This window comes from Egretta garzetta, unplaced genomic scaffold, assembly GCF_000687185.1.
Source record: "Egretta garzetta isolate BGI_Z169 unplaced genomic scaffold, ASM68718v1 scaffold427, whole genome shotgun sequence".
NCBI lineage: Eukaryota > Metazoa > Chordata > Aves > Pelecaniformes > Ardeidae > Egretta > Egretta garzetta.
In genome coordinates, this window is record NW_009260345.1 from 289,658 (window position 1) to 304,569 (window position 14,912).

Here is a 14,912-nt window from a genome sequence, read left to right on the forward strand (position 1 = left end):
TATAGGTTCAAGAGACCTTTTTGCTAGCATCCCATCAGTGGAATTTAAGTAGATAGATCCTTTTTAATAACTGGCTAATACTTCATTACATAGCAATTTTCAGAAGCAGCCTTCCAGGACCTGTGATAACTTTGATATCTTATCTTCAAACCCGTAGCATGTGATTTCACATACAAATGCACTTTAATTAGCTAGATTTATCTGAGAAAGTACTAGTTAACTGAGAAAGAGCGAGATTAAATGATGGATAGCATTATTTAATGCCCTTCCTCAGCTGTCCATGTAGCACCGGCACACCCAAGTTATTCATGAATCAGTTTCTGAACAGTTCAGTATTTTCAGCTAACTAATCAGTGCAACAGACTTTGAAACAGCCTCTTGTAAGTTGTAGCAGCAGTTGAGCATCTAAGCACAGACTGTCAGCCACCCACACTAAAGTCTGTCTGTGATGAATTTGACCTCAAGAACACACGCAAAGTAAAAGCCACAGTACAGGACCATAAGGGACAGCAAGCTTGTCACAAAAAGGATAAACAACTGAAACAGGCTTTGACTACTTCAGGGAATTTCCCCTCATGCATTGCTTTAGCTGGTGCTATCAAAACAATTATTTCTCTGAATCTTGACAGCACAAAAGCATCTCTTGCATATCTACCTCTCCCAAACACTGAATGAGGATCTCCATGGCCACTACCACGTCCAAAAGAAGCTGCCTGCTTTCACACACTAAGCTGTTTTCAAAGGGAAAGGAAGTGCTGGTAGACTATAGGTGTATACATCAGAAAGATATTATTCTGTTTCTGTAACATTTAACAAGGTAGGAAAGGTACAGCAGGAAACAGAGGCACTGAAATCCCCTTTCCAACACGGATCTGCTCTCAGTTTACAAGGTGGACAAGATTTGCTGATGCTACAGTAAAAGCACGAATACCTGCAATTATAAACTAGGCTGAAGCCATGTTGTAACCCTTTTCATGATTTCATCCATTTCCTGGAATTGCAATGTCCTGATGTCTGGTATGAAGATAATCATCATATAGCTCGAGTTATATTTATCACGTAGCAACTAGGCAGCTGCTCTTCCACGCCGATTTCAGTTACAGTTCAGTAGCAACAACTGCTGTAGTTGACCATGATTTGTTGGTACATAACCATGATACCGTTTAAAGCCACGAAGACAGATAATATGGTGGTTAAGGAAGATACTAGATGCTTTTTATTTTGGGCTTCCTCTGTGTGTTAAGGTAAACTGGGAGGAAGGGGATGAGAAGATGACGCTCAATAGTGTAGTATTTCCCTCCCCCCAAACATTCAGAAGAAGTACAGATGTTGCTAGGTCTTGCAGATGAGCTCTGTAACAGGTTATCTTTTCCCACCATATTAAAATCAGTCAGGTTTGTCCCAATTAGGTTAAAATGTCTTCCCTTCGCTTGGTTCTAAAATAGTTATACTGTCAAAGGGAGAGTCAGATGTAATACACTTTAGTACGCGCGCCTTCTGTATGTGGTCTTTTTCAAAGAAAATTTCCAGTTAGATCCTTAAGTGGCTAATCACCAAAACAATAATCATTTAAACCATTTTAAAAGCTGCTTCTCACATAGGAAAAGTTCAGTCAAGCAATTCAGATCTTGAACTACATCTTTCTGTGATTATTAATTTCATTATAACCATATATATGGTTTATAATACACTCCAAATAAAGGTGAAGGCCAGTATGCACTGGCCCCTACACCACAGACATGAGGAAGGTAAGATGAAGTCATAAGCATATTCCTGATATATCAGTCATCATGTACTTTCTGTGTCAGTCTTATCAGGTGCTATCTCTCAGCTGAAACAGCAATACAACCTGGCACATAGGAATGACTCATGTACAACATTTACAACATTAACTGCAGATTTCCTCAGGCCTTCTGTCACTGAATGCCAGGAAACCGACAGGCAGGAGCTGCTCTCGCATATGAATATTCCAGCCTAGCAATGTCCCATTCCTAAAACTAGGATGCCAGCTAATACCTCAGCTTCAGCAGACCCGTAGCTCATTCTCTAAGCCATAGATTTTTGCTTTTAAGTTTTTTAGTTCTCCTTGAATTTTACGGGTTAGTCTGTTCCCTTGGCAGACCTCCTGCAGAATTGCAAGATCCTGGTCTGGTCCAATATTCAGAGTCACCTAAAAAGGAAAAGAAAAACAGATTAAGAAAAAAAGCTGTCCAGAATACTAAAATCTGTAAAACAGAGTTTATGATAAGGATATGAGGGAGAGAACTCTGAAGAGGACCCTTTGTAGCTAGCAAAGAGGATGCTTAAGCTAATATCACTAGGCTAATGCATATCACCAATAGAAGGGTGCTCCAGAACCAAAAACAAATAACAAAGCTTTCATATGTTATGGTGTTATATTACGGATGAGGAAGAAGTCTGGATAGAATATAATCAAGTTGACCCATAACCTGTTGACTACTTTCTAATTCCTGTATTATTTAGAGACCCATAAAAAAAAGGCTAGTTAAAATATTTATCAACTAACTGTTATCTAGTTCTAAGAACCTCACCTGATATGATGACGTTTTGTCATCTTTTACTACTAGAACTAGAGGTGGTTTAACTGCTGTGGCCAGCCTGCTGCCTTCTGAACTGGATACAATTCAAGAGCAGTTTGAATACAACACCTAGTCTCAGGCCATGCCATATGGCCCACACTGAGGGTGCTGGATAATCAGAATTCCTGATGGCAAGCTAGCCAGGGCTGCCATTTCCTGTCACCCTGGAACTGGACAGCATGCCAGCCCAGTCACTTTCAACAGCAGAGCAGCACAGCCTTGGAAGCTGCTGTCAAAGCCCCCTTTTCTCTTGACCCTTTAGGCTGTCTCATTGTCAACATGTAGTTCTTGATCAAAGATTTTAATATGCAAATCAGGAAATCTAGTCATCTTCTGATACTTTTGACCTCAAGCAATAAGAAGGATTTAAAGATCACACTGAAGAATTCTGGCAAGTATTTTGTTCCTCTGCCCTCTTGTGGTTAAAAGTGTAAAGAAATTAAGAATACAATTAAGAGCACACCCACAGTTATAAAACATACATGTCTGTAGTAAAGGTATTATAGGCAATTTTTCCCTATTCACATATGCTGTTTAGTCCTTAAAGAATAAAAAGTTTAAAAACCCACAGCCCAACAAAAAAATTTAAAAAAAAAAATCAAAGCCCTTCGCAAAGACAAATGCGTTAGACTAAGTAAACTGAACTGTGTACCAAAAGTACAGGAAAAAAAAAGTGAATCAGTTGGACAGAAGCTATGCCTGGATCATCCTCTGAAGCATATCTTAGATAAATATCTCATCCTAAACTCCACACAACATCAAGGCTATGGCTTCCCTTCTAAGCTGTTCTAATGTTCACCTACACAGCTGGAAGCTACTACAGAGTCCACAGCTTCAACTTCCAGCCATTGTTTCTGCAGCAATTTTTGTGGCGTTACAAATGAGATATTAACAAAGGAATAAATAGAATATTCACAATACTTAAGTCAGTGATCTACGTCCTACTGGAACAAAACCAAACACTATGTTCCCCAGAAAGAAGAAGAATCATCATTTTCTTTGCAGGATATATTTCTGAAACAAGCTACTTTACTGCCTTGCAATTTTGAGACAGCTAAGCAAGCTACAGTTATCAGTTAATAACTGAATTTCAGAGTTGCAACAAAAATACACAGCAAATGTATAATCAGGACAGTTCCTGGCAAGCTTGCTCCCTGACTGATTAACAAAGACAAATCTTTTTTGCTGCATAAAATATGTAAGAGGGCAAGTATTAATATTAATCAAATATTAATATCTAAAGGAGCACTTAGGAAAGAAATTATTTCCTTAACTCTAGGGAATATTGCATTTAAATACTGAGAATACACCTCTGTAGGGTAAGCCATAACAGTCTGCCTTGGAAATGCTTAGATATTACCTTAAAAAGCTGCTTCTCTACATCTTTCAGCTTCTGCTGAAGCTGTTTAATGTCGTTCTTGAAGCCTTCCACCTCCATATTACGACGTTTTTCCAGGGCATCATATCGCCGAGTCATCAGCTTCAGGCGTTTCCCCATCTTTTCTGAGCGTTCCTATGGAGATGAAAACTCGATAGGGTATACAAAATAAAGGCTGCAAGATCATCACATAGCTAGCAGATGATCACAGACTAATTACCTTAAAGAGTTCTCTGCCAGCATCTCCCTCCTCACGAATCCTAGCCAGCTCACTTTCCAGGGTGACACACTGCTCTCTATACATGTTTGATAGGCGCTGTTCCTGCAGCAGCTGTTCTTGCAGTGACTACAACATAAGAGAAACAGAAAGAATCAACTCAAAAGCCAGTGCTCACAAAGTTTCCCTTGCTCTGGAGAAGCAAGTGTGATAGATGGACAATATACCAGGCAAATAAAAATTAACAGCTGGAGCTACAGCTAATGAAATAACTAGGTAAGGACAATATTCTAGCACCACTTCCATTACCAAAACCTTTTAATTAGGTTATCAGTGCTGCATGACAGCTCATCATCAGTTAAAGAACTCTCTCCCCTTCCCCTTAAAAATAATATTCAACTAATGCTGTAATTCCCCTTTTCACAGCTGCTTGCCCAGTACTGCATTTCAGAAGCATCTGCCTTCGGTGGTAGGTGAAAACAATTCCATATTGCTTGTTTACTTTCCAATTGGTTATTGCCTCTTTATCCACTTCAGATCTCCCAGCTTCTCACTGGAAGTATACTAGAAGTGGAAGAAAAGTCCTGGCTACTGTGGAAGAGCTGGGGGACATCAGTCAAAAGGACTTACTCTCCCCTGACAGCAACAAGGAAGATATAGGTGCTACATTCTAAGCCCATTAGCTGAGAGCATTTGCACAAAAAGGCAGGCATGTGCAGGTTAAGAACCATTGGCCCACATACCACATGACTTGCAGAAGTAGGGATTTGTTCTGGGCATAAAAGAAACTGACAGTGCAGCGCTACCATAAATCCCAACTATGAATTTTATCTGAAATTTGCAAGCAACACTGATTTTGAGACAGGGAAGCTGTTTGGTTTGGTGTTTTGTTTTTTTTTTTAACATTAGTGCCAACAACAACGTCACTTAAAGCAAGCCAGTACAGCTTTGAAAGAGCTGCTAGCTACTGCCTATCTTGTCAAAACCCAGATGCTTGCAATTTTCTAGTCAAAAACTATTAAAAAGCCTCTACCTAGGGCAAAAGAATTACCTTTATTTCTCTGCTCTGGAGTTTCCAAGCTCCATCATCTGTTCGAAGCATCTTCTTGGTACCTCTCTGCTTCTTCTCTCTTCCTGGCTCCCTGCTGACAATAAGCTGATCTGGGTCTTTGTCAAGTTTCCTCAGCAGACTGTCCTTCTCTGCCATCCATGCTTTCTCATTGGCTCGGGCATCAAACTTGAGCTGGAGAAAGTCATGGGTACTCTCATATAAGAGATTTTGGGTCTTATGGAGTCTGTGGAAAGGGATCCCAGTGGAGTTAATTAACTTCTTTCCTAGTTCCTACCTTAATTTCCTCAGTCATCACTGCAAGTTGGAAGAAGCATGGAAGAAAAAGATAGGTACTTTCCTAACAAATTTAGCTCTTCTCATCTAATGAAAGAAGTGATATTCTTCCAATGTGAAACAGGATTTTTAATATGTAGATTACTCCATTCATCTTCTTCCACACACACTGCCAAACAGATGGCTGCATAATTTGCTTTTCTGCCGGCTGCAGGAAGCAACATACTGAAAGCCAAAATATTTCTGTTGTTACCCTCTCTTCTCATCTCATGACTACATCACGGTCATTCTCTCACACTCACTTATCTGTTATAGTTTTGATCTTGTCCTGGTCCCTCTGATGCTGGACCTGGGCTTCCTCCATGTGAATCCGCCTGTCCTCTAGTAGTGCCTCAACTTGTTCCTTGGATAATCGTGTCTGTTCTTCTATCTGAGCTTGCAGGGCCTCCACCTGAATAAGCAACGACAGAAATTACTGAATAAGACCTCACAGCAGCTGTGCTCCAGTCTTTGCTAGTCTTTCTTAAATTCCAAGATTCAGATCAAAGACTCTACCTGATAGTATCTTTGAGAGTTCTAATTTCTCAAATTTTTATTTTAATGCTAAGTATTTCAAACAACTAAAGCATTGTAAGAAAAATAAAATCATGCTATAGGCAAGACAGGCATAGTATAGGCAGCAACAATAGATCAAAGATATTGGAAAGATTTAAATTGCACACAGGACATGACAAGTCCTGTGGAACATGCAGAGATACTTCCGTCCCTTTGCTACCATCTTCCAATGAAATGTCGATATAAAGATACCTAAATTCTGGGAAGGCACCAAGTCCACATATCTTGAACAAAAGAAAGTACTCAACCAGAATGAACTACTAAATATAAACAAGATAATGAGTGAAGAAGAGGGATGCAAAGGATTTTGATCTAGGGCACAGTCAGGGAGACAAATTGGAACAAGTAACTGAAAAATGTGCATCTGACCTAATTGTAAGAAACTATCTGAAAAAACTTGGCATGTATAGATCGCTTATTTTCGTAACAAGTTTGCATGATGCTTTTGCTCCAGATTAAACATTGTTAAGACAGCTAACTGGCCATTAGTTAAGTCAGCACTGCCCTTGAACAACAACAGCAAAAAAAAAGTCTCCTGTATAAGTTTGGTCTTTAATTTGCTTTTCTTGACTCATCCTTCCTCATGCTTTACATACAGCTTCTGGTATCTACCCCAATTCACGATTCTGTACAGTTTCTCTTTCATTCTGCCATGCTATCTACACCCTATCTTTCACTGAAGTCTAGCAAAGGGAACATTTCATTGTATTAGTGCATCTTATTGGGGCTGCCTAATTCCATCTCACACACTTTGCTTTGTCAGACTTCCACAAAATACCCAACCCTGCAGATCTTCTGTCGGTTTAATGCAAGTTCATAGCCACAATCAAATTATGGGAGATAACATCAATTACACGTTCTATATTTAAGGGCAACACATTCCAGTTAACATTACTGGAACATCTGCTTACATAAAGCTTCCAGAATCAGACCCAAGTTCTTAAATCTAAGCCTGCATTCATTGCAAAGAAACAGCTAAGTAAACTGATAAAAATTGGGAATCCACAGTAAGATGTGGGGACTAATAAAATCAGTATGTCTACATCTTATCTAAGCAGACAATGTTTGTCTACCGTAATCTCCTAGACAGTGAGGAATTATGCCCATTGATTAACAAATGTTTTTACCTGAAGTAGAAGTGTTTGATTATCTCTCTGGTATCTCTGAGGACTTTCTGGTTTCTCTCCTTTTGCTGATGGTTTTGAAGTGCTCCTCTTCATGCCTATTGCAGAAATTTAACAGAAGTAGAAAAGGGTTTTCCAATCTACCTGCAGTACCTTTCCAAACATGAAATATTGTATGTTCTGGCAGGCCTACAAGAACAGGAAAAAGCTCGCCACTGCTACAGTGACAAGGACTTCTGGGAGGGCTAGCCGGAAGAAGAGAGTTTCAGAACTTACAGTGATCGCATACCTTTATCCTACACGCTCATACCACAATATTCAGGCAACCTACTAATTTTCTTGGCATATGTAGAAGGCAAACTTAAATTTTCTTAAATGAATGATGAAGGCAGATGACACAGCTGCACAAGCATCAAGCCTCAAATGAGTTTCGCACTTGTTAGCTAATATCAGTCAATTTGGAAGAGGCAGTTCTTTCAGAAGAGAAAATCAGTAAGTAGGCATACAGACCCACACTACTGTCTGCACTAAAGGCAGGCAGAACCTCACACCTGGTAATGGCTACAGCTAAGGGTGCCTGTCCAGCTGGTACCTGCATGGCTCCAGAACAGCCATTCCATGGTCATACCAGCCTCTTGCTTATCTGAGCAGATCACAGACATGAGAGCCAGCTCAGGTTATTTTAAAAGATTTTGAAGGGGAGCCAAGAGTACTGCATGTATATGTATGTACACATGGATACATTTAGGGAACTTAATGGAGGTATACCGAAGTATTCACAGTAAGGAATTATTTTGGTGTACTGGACAGAAACACACAGAGAAACAAATATTAACAGTTGATCTGCTGTTAATCAGACTGGTGCAGTACCTGTTCTAGAAGCATCATTTCGTTCACGTGACTCGCTGGATTTAGCTGGCCTTTGCAGAACAGTAACCTATAGAAACAAGATTAGATATCTGCACTGTACACCTGACTTCTCCAAAGTTGCAACGGCCAAGAACAAATCTTAAAGAGTAAAATGAGGTATCCAAAAGAATAGCATTACCTTACTTCTACCACAAGACAAGGAAGACATTCACAAGTGTGATGTCCATGTTGAAAAGTTTCCCTTATCATGGCTGATGTTTGCCATTTTTGCCTCTTTTTTTTTCACCGAAACAACTGGAAAGTAATCCTGCCTTTGCTGGCTTCATTAGGATGAAAATCAGCACCCTCAGCAGGAAAAGGAGCATTTTGGGGACAGAGAGGAGAACAGGAAGGTGAAGATGAAGATTATGTTATTTCCTTCTTTCATACTCCTCCTTGCCTTAGCAAGACAGAGAAACATGAAGCTTATCAGCACATTCACTCAACCGATAAAAGTACTGAAACAACTCAACTGTTAAGCTGAAACCTACTTAACAAAAAGAGGAGGCCATGAGGGAGCAGGTTATAAGCCCAATGCTTATCTTGAGGTCGATGCTATATAACAGGCCTAATTTTAGAGCTACCCTTTATCAGGGAATTTTAAAGCTTCTGCAAGATTTTTCAACTGCTTGAGCAGTGCAGAGCAACCACAAACAATACAGCATATTTCAGCCTTTTTCTGCACCTTATTCCAAGATAAATTCTATATTCCATCAGTCTCTCTATGTCCAAATCATTCGTGATTCATGGCTTTAAGTAGGTTCAACTACACTGCACGTCACATGCACTGCCATTTAATCAATTTGACATTATTTCCGAAATATGCGATACAGTATTGCCTAGAAGGCATGGCTCTTCTGCATTCTCCTGCCCAGGAAACTGCTGCAGCAACCTGAACACTTGCTTTATTCTTTACTGAGGCCCTGCAAGACAGGCACCCTGAGATAGCTGATATTCAAATGCCACATCTGGTAATTTTCTGCACTTCCTTTTTTTCTTTTTGTCTTTGTGGTATTCTCTCCAACTTCTCAATGACCATTTGCCAAATGGCTTCAGTCTCCTATCTTACATTTAGGAGGCCAATATGGAGGTACATTTTGAAGGTAGAAAGGGACTGATGCTAAGAGGACCTACTTCCAGCACACTTGTTCCTACTTACCTGTCAGCAGCTATACTAAAACCTGATGTTGCTACAGAACTACAGATGCTTCCTGCTTTGGGCTCACTTAGCAACTTTTGATTTGTGGGACAGATCTGGTCTGTGGTCAGCCTCTGGGGTACAGATCTTCATGTTACAATCAAAAGCAGAATTCTACAGAAAAATGGAACTTGCCTTATGTGGAGGCTCCCTGTGAAAATACGTAACTTCTCCTTTGTCTGTTCCAACTAAAGCCAGGAGATGTTGAATTTTTTTTCTATCCTCCAACTCCCTGGAATTCAAAGAAAGCAGTCAGCTCATTGCTATTTTTAAATACATCAAAACATTGTGACACGGTGTACTTCTAGTTTACCTGTTAATGCTTAGAAGTTTTCCAAACTGTTACAGTTCTTGAGAATACTGCTTTAAGAGCAAACTCCCAAAGACATTACTGATGTTGCTGATGTAAGAACACCACCAATTCTGCTGGCACTGGCGAGCATTCCTCTTTTCGAATACGACAATGCTACATAGGCTGATACAGCAATAGCACACAGTGGTAAAAAATCTGCATTCCAGAGTTATAAACTGCCTAAACTGCTTTCAGATACTTCATTCAACAGATTGTAAGTGTTCATTGTTTTTAAAGCAAACTACATTGAGGGCTGTATCAGACTTTTTGTCAAGCTCTTGGAGCAGTGCCAAAGCACACCAACACACATTTTGAGTTAAGCTCTTAAAACTTTAACAGAAAACTTGATATTATCACCCACAAACATTCTGAAGAAGGTTGGGAACTCCTTTGCCACTGGCAGCTAGTCTGGTACAGCAGGTTGTATTCCAGTTCACCAACTAAATGGCATTAAAAAGCACTGGCTGTCAACATGGTCTCAGCGTGAGGGAAAACTATTTGCTTTTGTCTGTATTTTCTATTTGAGCTTAAGTGCTTTTAGGGCTGAGGGAGGAAGTTTTGCCAGGCAGGTGCAAGGTCTGTGTATTGGGTTTGTGTGGCAAGGCTTTTGCAGCAGGGAGGCTACATGGGCAGCTTCTGTGAGAAAATGCCAAAAACTTCCCCCATGTCCAACAGAGCCAGGGCCAGCTGGCTCCAAGATGGACCCACTGCTGGCCAAGGCTGATCCCATCAGCAACAGTGGTAGTGCCCTTGGAATAAAGTATTTAAGAAGTGGGGAAAAAACTGCTGCGCAACAGCAGCTGGAAGAGAGGAGTGAGAATACGTGAGGAGAACAGCCCTGCAGACACAGAGGTCAGTGAGGGAGAGGGAGGAGGTGCTCCAAGCGCTGGAGTAGAGATTCCTCTGCAGCCCACAGTGCAGACCGTGGTGAGGAAGGCTGTCCCCCTGCAGCCCAAGGAGGTCCACGGTGGAGCAGATATCCACCTGCAGCCCAGGGAGGACCCAGAGCAGGGGGATGTGCCTGAAGGAGGCTGTGACCCTGTGGGAAGCTCATACTGGAGCAGGTTTGCCGTCAGGACTTGTAACCCCATGGGGGTCCCACGCTGGAACAGTCTGCTCCTGAAGGACTGCACCCCACGGAAAGGGCCCACACTGGAACAGTTCATGGAGGACTGTCTCCCATGGGTGGGACCCCATGCTAGAGCAGGGGAAGAGAGCAAGGAGGAGGAAGCGGCAGAAACAGCATGTGATGAACTTACCGCAACCTCCATTCCCCATCCCCCTGTGTTGCTCAGGGAGAGGAGGTAGAAGATTGAGGAGTAAAGTTGAGCCCAGGAAGAAGGAAGGGGGGGGGGAAGGTGTTTTAAGATTTGTTTTTATTTCTCATTATCCTACTCTGATGTGATTGAAAATAAATTAATTTCCCCAAATCAACTCTGTTCTGCCCGTGACTGTAATTGGCAAGTGATCTCCCTGTCCTTAACTCAACCCACAAGCCTTTTCCCATATTTTTTCTCCCCCTGTCCAGCTGAGGAACAGCTTGGTGGGCACCTGGTCTCCAGCCAAGGTCAATATAACACAGTCTGCTTAAATCAGAACCTCCACATTCAACCTGGCAACTCACAATTCAAATCTGGATTATGTTCAACTTCTGCTCTTCCTTCTACTACCAGAATAGGAGGAATAATAAATAGAAACATATTTAGCAGCCCAACAGATTGCATTCCACCTCCAAGATTGGTAGAATTTCATAGGAGCCCTCCCTGGGAAGTGTAGCATAATTGCTTCTCTGAAGACTCCAGATCTGGATGAGAACTAGAAGACAATGCATGCAATTGCCACCAGCAGTGACCCAGCCCACCATCGAAGAGAGCACACCTGATTTTCAGCCGGTCATTCTCAGAGTAAAGACGAAGGACATGTTCCCTCTCTTGGAAGAGGTAGACTTGCATATCACTCAAAGCCTTTTGCAACTCCGCAATCTCCTCTTCTCGCTGACGTACTTCCCATTGCAATTTGTGCTTGGGAGAGAGAATGAGATACTTGAAATGATACAAAGCATTGGGAAATGCTTACAAACTTCAAACTGCTTGTGCCCTGAGCCTGTAACTGGTATAGAACAACTGCCAGTTCAAGCGAATTATTTTTTTCTCTTACAAAAATTTTACCAGATGAGGGCAGTATTGGAAAAACTATTACAAAAATGTTTCAACAGGAGGTTCAGAGCCCTGAGAATCATTGTCACTATACAGCAGCCCAATAAGGCCTAAGCTAGGGTCTCCAGTTTCCAGTGGTTGCACTTCTGCACTGGCAGTAAGAGTGGTATAGGTATGGGGAGTCTGACATCAGCAAAAAACTAGCAAAGCCTCTGTAGTAGCACTTACTCTTAAAAGAGATTACTGAAGAATAAATGTTAAAATATCTTTATGGTTTATTAGCAAGAATCTGGCTAGTTACTAAGTTTAATTACTGATTTTCTACCTGGTATGGAAAACTAACAAACCTTTCAGAAAACCATTCCCGTAGGAGAGAATGCACTATTTTGGAACCTGCCCCTCTTTTTCCCATATGCTGAATGAAAGTACATTGTACACCACATATTTCCCTGAGGGCTTTCAGGCTGTTCATGGCCAGTACCTGAGGAGGCAACTCAATCACCTCAGAAGTGATCGTTCTATTCCCAAAGGGTCATTCACAACAATGAAGGTGGCTGCTAGACAGATCTATGCTGTAAAGCATATCAGAGCACTGAATATCTTACAGATGTCCTGTAAGATTTCTTCCTCTTAAAAAGCAAAGATTTTCAGGTTTTGGAGTTTCTTTTGAATTCGCATTTATCTGCTGTGTAGTTACTGCTTTATAGCCTATGGCCCAGCTTATGAATTCCACTGCAGTAAACACAAATTATATCTGTATCTCAAAGCCCATTAAATTTGGGCAAAAGAGTGCTCATTCTACACTATGAGAAACAAGGGAAAGAAGCTGGACAACATGGGAACTGAACATCTAAACTCAGACTTTAATTAAAAAAACAAACAAACAAACAAACCAGAAACAAACAACCTACTGTGAAGATATAACCAAACTATAACAAGAATAGAAGAATATCCTACAAGCATGTTTCTGTTTGCTTTGACAGAGGACAGACAGATTTTACAATCAAACCCTGAAATCTAGCTATTGCTAGATTACTGGTAGATCTTAAGACCACCCCTGCTGAGTTTTCAACTGAAGAAAAATATTAAGTTTGTGTAAGGATACGTAGTCCATCAACATCCAAAAACTCTTTTGCTAACCTGCTCATCATACGTCTCTTTGTATCTCTCCAGCCTCTTTACCAAATCTTCGTGTTCCTCATCAAAGTCAGCAATCTTCTTGCGGTAGTATTCCAGCAGCTCCCGGGAGGGACGGAGAAAGGCCAAGCGCTCATTGATTGAAGGGAGAGGAGTAAGGTCCTCCTGACTTGGAGATTGAGAACTAGCATATCTGCATGAAACATGCGGGGTTGCCAGCCTGGACAGAAACAGTTCCTAATGATATGCAAGCTTCAGACAATAAAATAAAAAAATTTTCTAAAATAGTTAAAAAGAGATTTTTCAATTTTAACACAGGTTCAATTTCAAAGACAGAGTAGCTTGCCTGTGCTCCAGTTATTAATGGGAGATGACAGCATTTAGGAGAACCAAAAGCTTTGATATAGAACAGCTTGCAGGATTACTATACTGTGGAGATGGGGCCAACTAAGGGAAAAGGGAGAAAGAAAGTTGTTATGGAAGGCAAGTCTCATAGTTTATTTGGGAAGGAGGACCGTGAAAGGAAGAGAAGGAAAGAAAAGGAGAGAACAAAAGTGACAAAAAGTCCATTGTTGTGCAATTAGAAGCAGCAGCAGCCATGGTAAGATAAACAGGAAGACAATCTGTGACACAATCACTATCTGATATCCACAGAGAAAAACACTTTCTAAAGGACTGTTGAATAACAGTAATTCAGGTCAGGTGATGCACCAGCCACCATAGTTTTAAGGTGTAGGCCTAGGAATCTACATGCTTTCCTTTCTGGTGTACTTAATGTTCTTATCCACATAGAAGCTTCCAAGTTCTTGAACTTTATGTTGAGGTACTGGATGGAAAGCACACCAATATTACATAAACCAATTCAGGAATACATATGTGTAATTACCTATCTGTTTTTTTCTTTTTAGCAATGCTTACTGCATTCAAACATTTAATCTGCTCAAACAAGCACCAAATTTGCAAATAGAGGTGCACACAGAGTTCAAAATTCTCTTGGAAGGTGTTCTTTTCATTATTTATGTTGATCTGACACACTTCTTTTTTTTTAAATGGTACCACGAGTAATAGAATTAAAGCCAAGAAGCTTCTTTAGTAAAAGATCTGCTTAACAAAAACACAGTCCAGAATCTGACTCTGGAGCCAGCACCAGAACTTCGATCATAAAGTGATCTGGCAGGTGACACAGAGGCAGTGGTGCCCTTTATGGACCAGCTCACCAAACCTGCTCAGATCAGAACCCCAACACACTAAATCCATGAAAATGTGCCAACTCCTGCCACTGTAGGACAGTATTAAATATGCAATAATACAATTATTTCAGGTAGGAACTTTTCACCAGCTGTGCCCAGAGATACCTTAAACAAGATGCTTAGAAAATAGTAACAGAAGAAAAGAGGTAACAGAAGCACAAGGTGACTGCTTTATTACTGAACTAAAGAATGGCAGATACGGAAAGGCATCAAGATTAGGAAGCACAGCCGGTACAAGCGCAGACAAGGCAGTGCCTTACATTATAGAATCATAGAATCATAGAATGTTTTGGGTTGGAAGGGACCCCTAGAGGTCATCTAGTCCAACCCCCATATATGCCTGGCTATGGAACAGAAAGAGAAGAGCTCCAGGCCCAGCGCCCGCGTAGCAGCCCCGGCGCGGGGTGACTGGGGAGGCAGCCCCCACACTACCTTCTGGAGCGAGGGGAGCTCCCCGGCGAGCAGTCCATCGCGCTCATGGCGCCCTGCGGAAGGGCCGGGCTCACCACGGGTGTGGGACAGAAGCTTCCAGCCGGGGCTCAGTGGGACCGCCCGCGGCCCCGGGTACCCCGGGCTGCTAGCAAAGGTGCCCGGCGGGAACACGAGCGAGGGCACGTTGCAGGCCGCGCTG

General features: G+C 41.5%; 1 protein-coding gene across 2 annotated transcripts; it reads right to left on the reverse strand.

Annotated features, from left to right (window-relative positions):
• Nucleotides 1–18: 18 nt before the first annotated feature.
• CCDC77 (coiled-coil domain containing 77) lies at nucleotides 19–14,906 on the reverse strand. 2 transcript variants are annotated; one of them, XM_035898131.1, is made up of 11 exons: nucleotides 14,714–14,906; nucleotides 13,035–13,224; nucleotides 11,617–11,759; nucleotides 9,522–9,618; nucleotides 8,150–8,216; nucleotides 7,283–7,377; nucleotides 5,843–5,991; nucleotides 5,247–5,490; nucleotides 4,199–4,324; nucleotides 3,961–4,113; nucleotides 19–2,170 (listed from the first exon to the last, which is right to left on the reverse strand). In XM_035898131.1, exons 1-11 carry the CDS (start codon nucleotides 14,758–14,760, stop codon nucleotides 2,024–2,026), a joined length of 1,458 nt encoding a protein of 485 aa, XP_035754024.1. In that variant the 5' UTR covers nucleotides 14,761–14,906; the 3' UTR covers nucleotides 19–2,023. The 2 variants fall into 2 exon arrangements, with proteins under 2 accessions (XP_035754024.1, XP_009641006.1); XM_009642711.2 differs by having other exon boundaries at nucleotides 13,035–13,251.
• Between the last annotated feature and the right edge of the window lie 6 nt (nucleotides 14,907–14,912).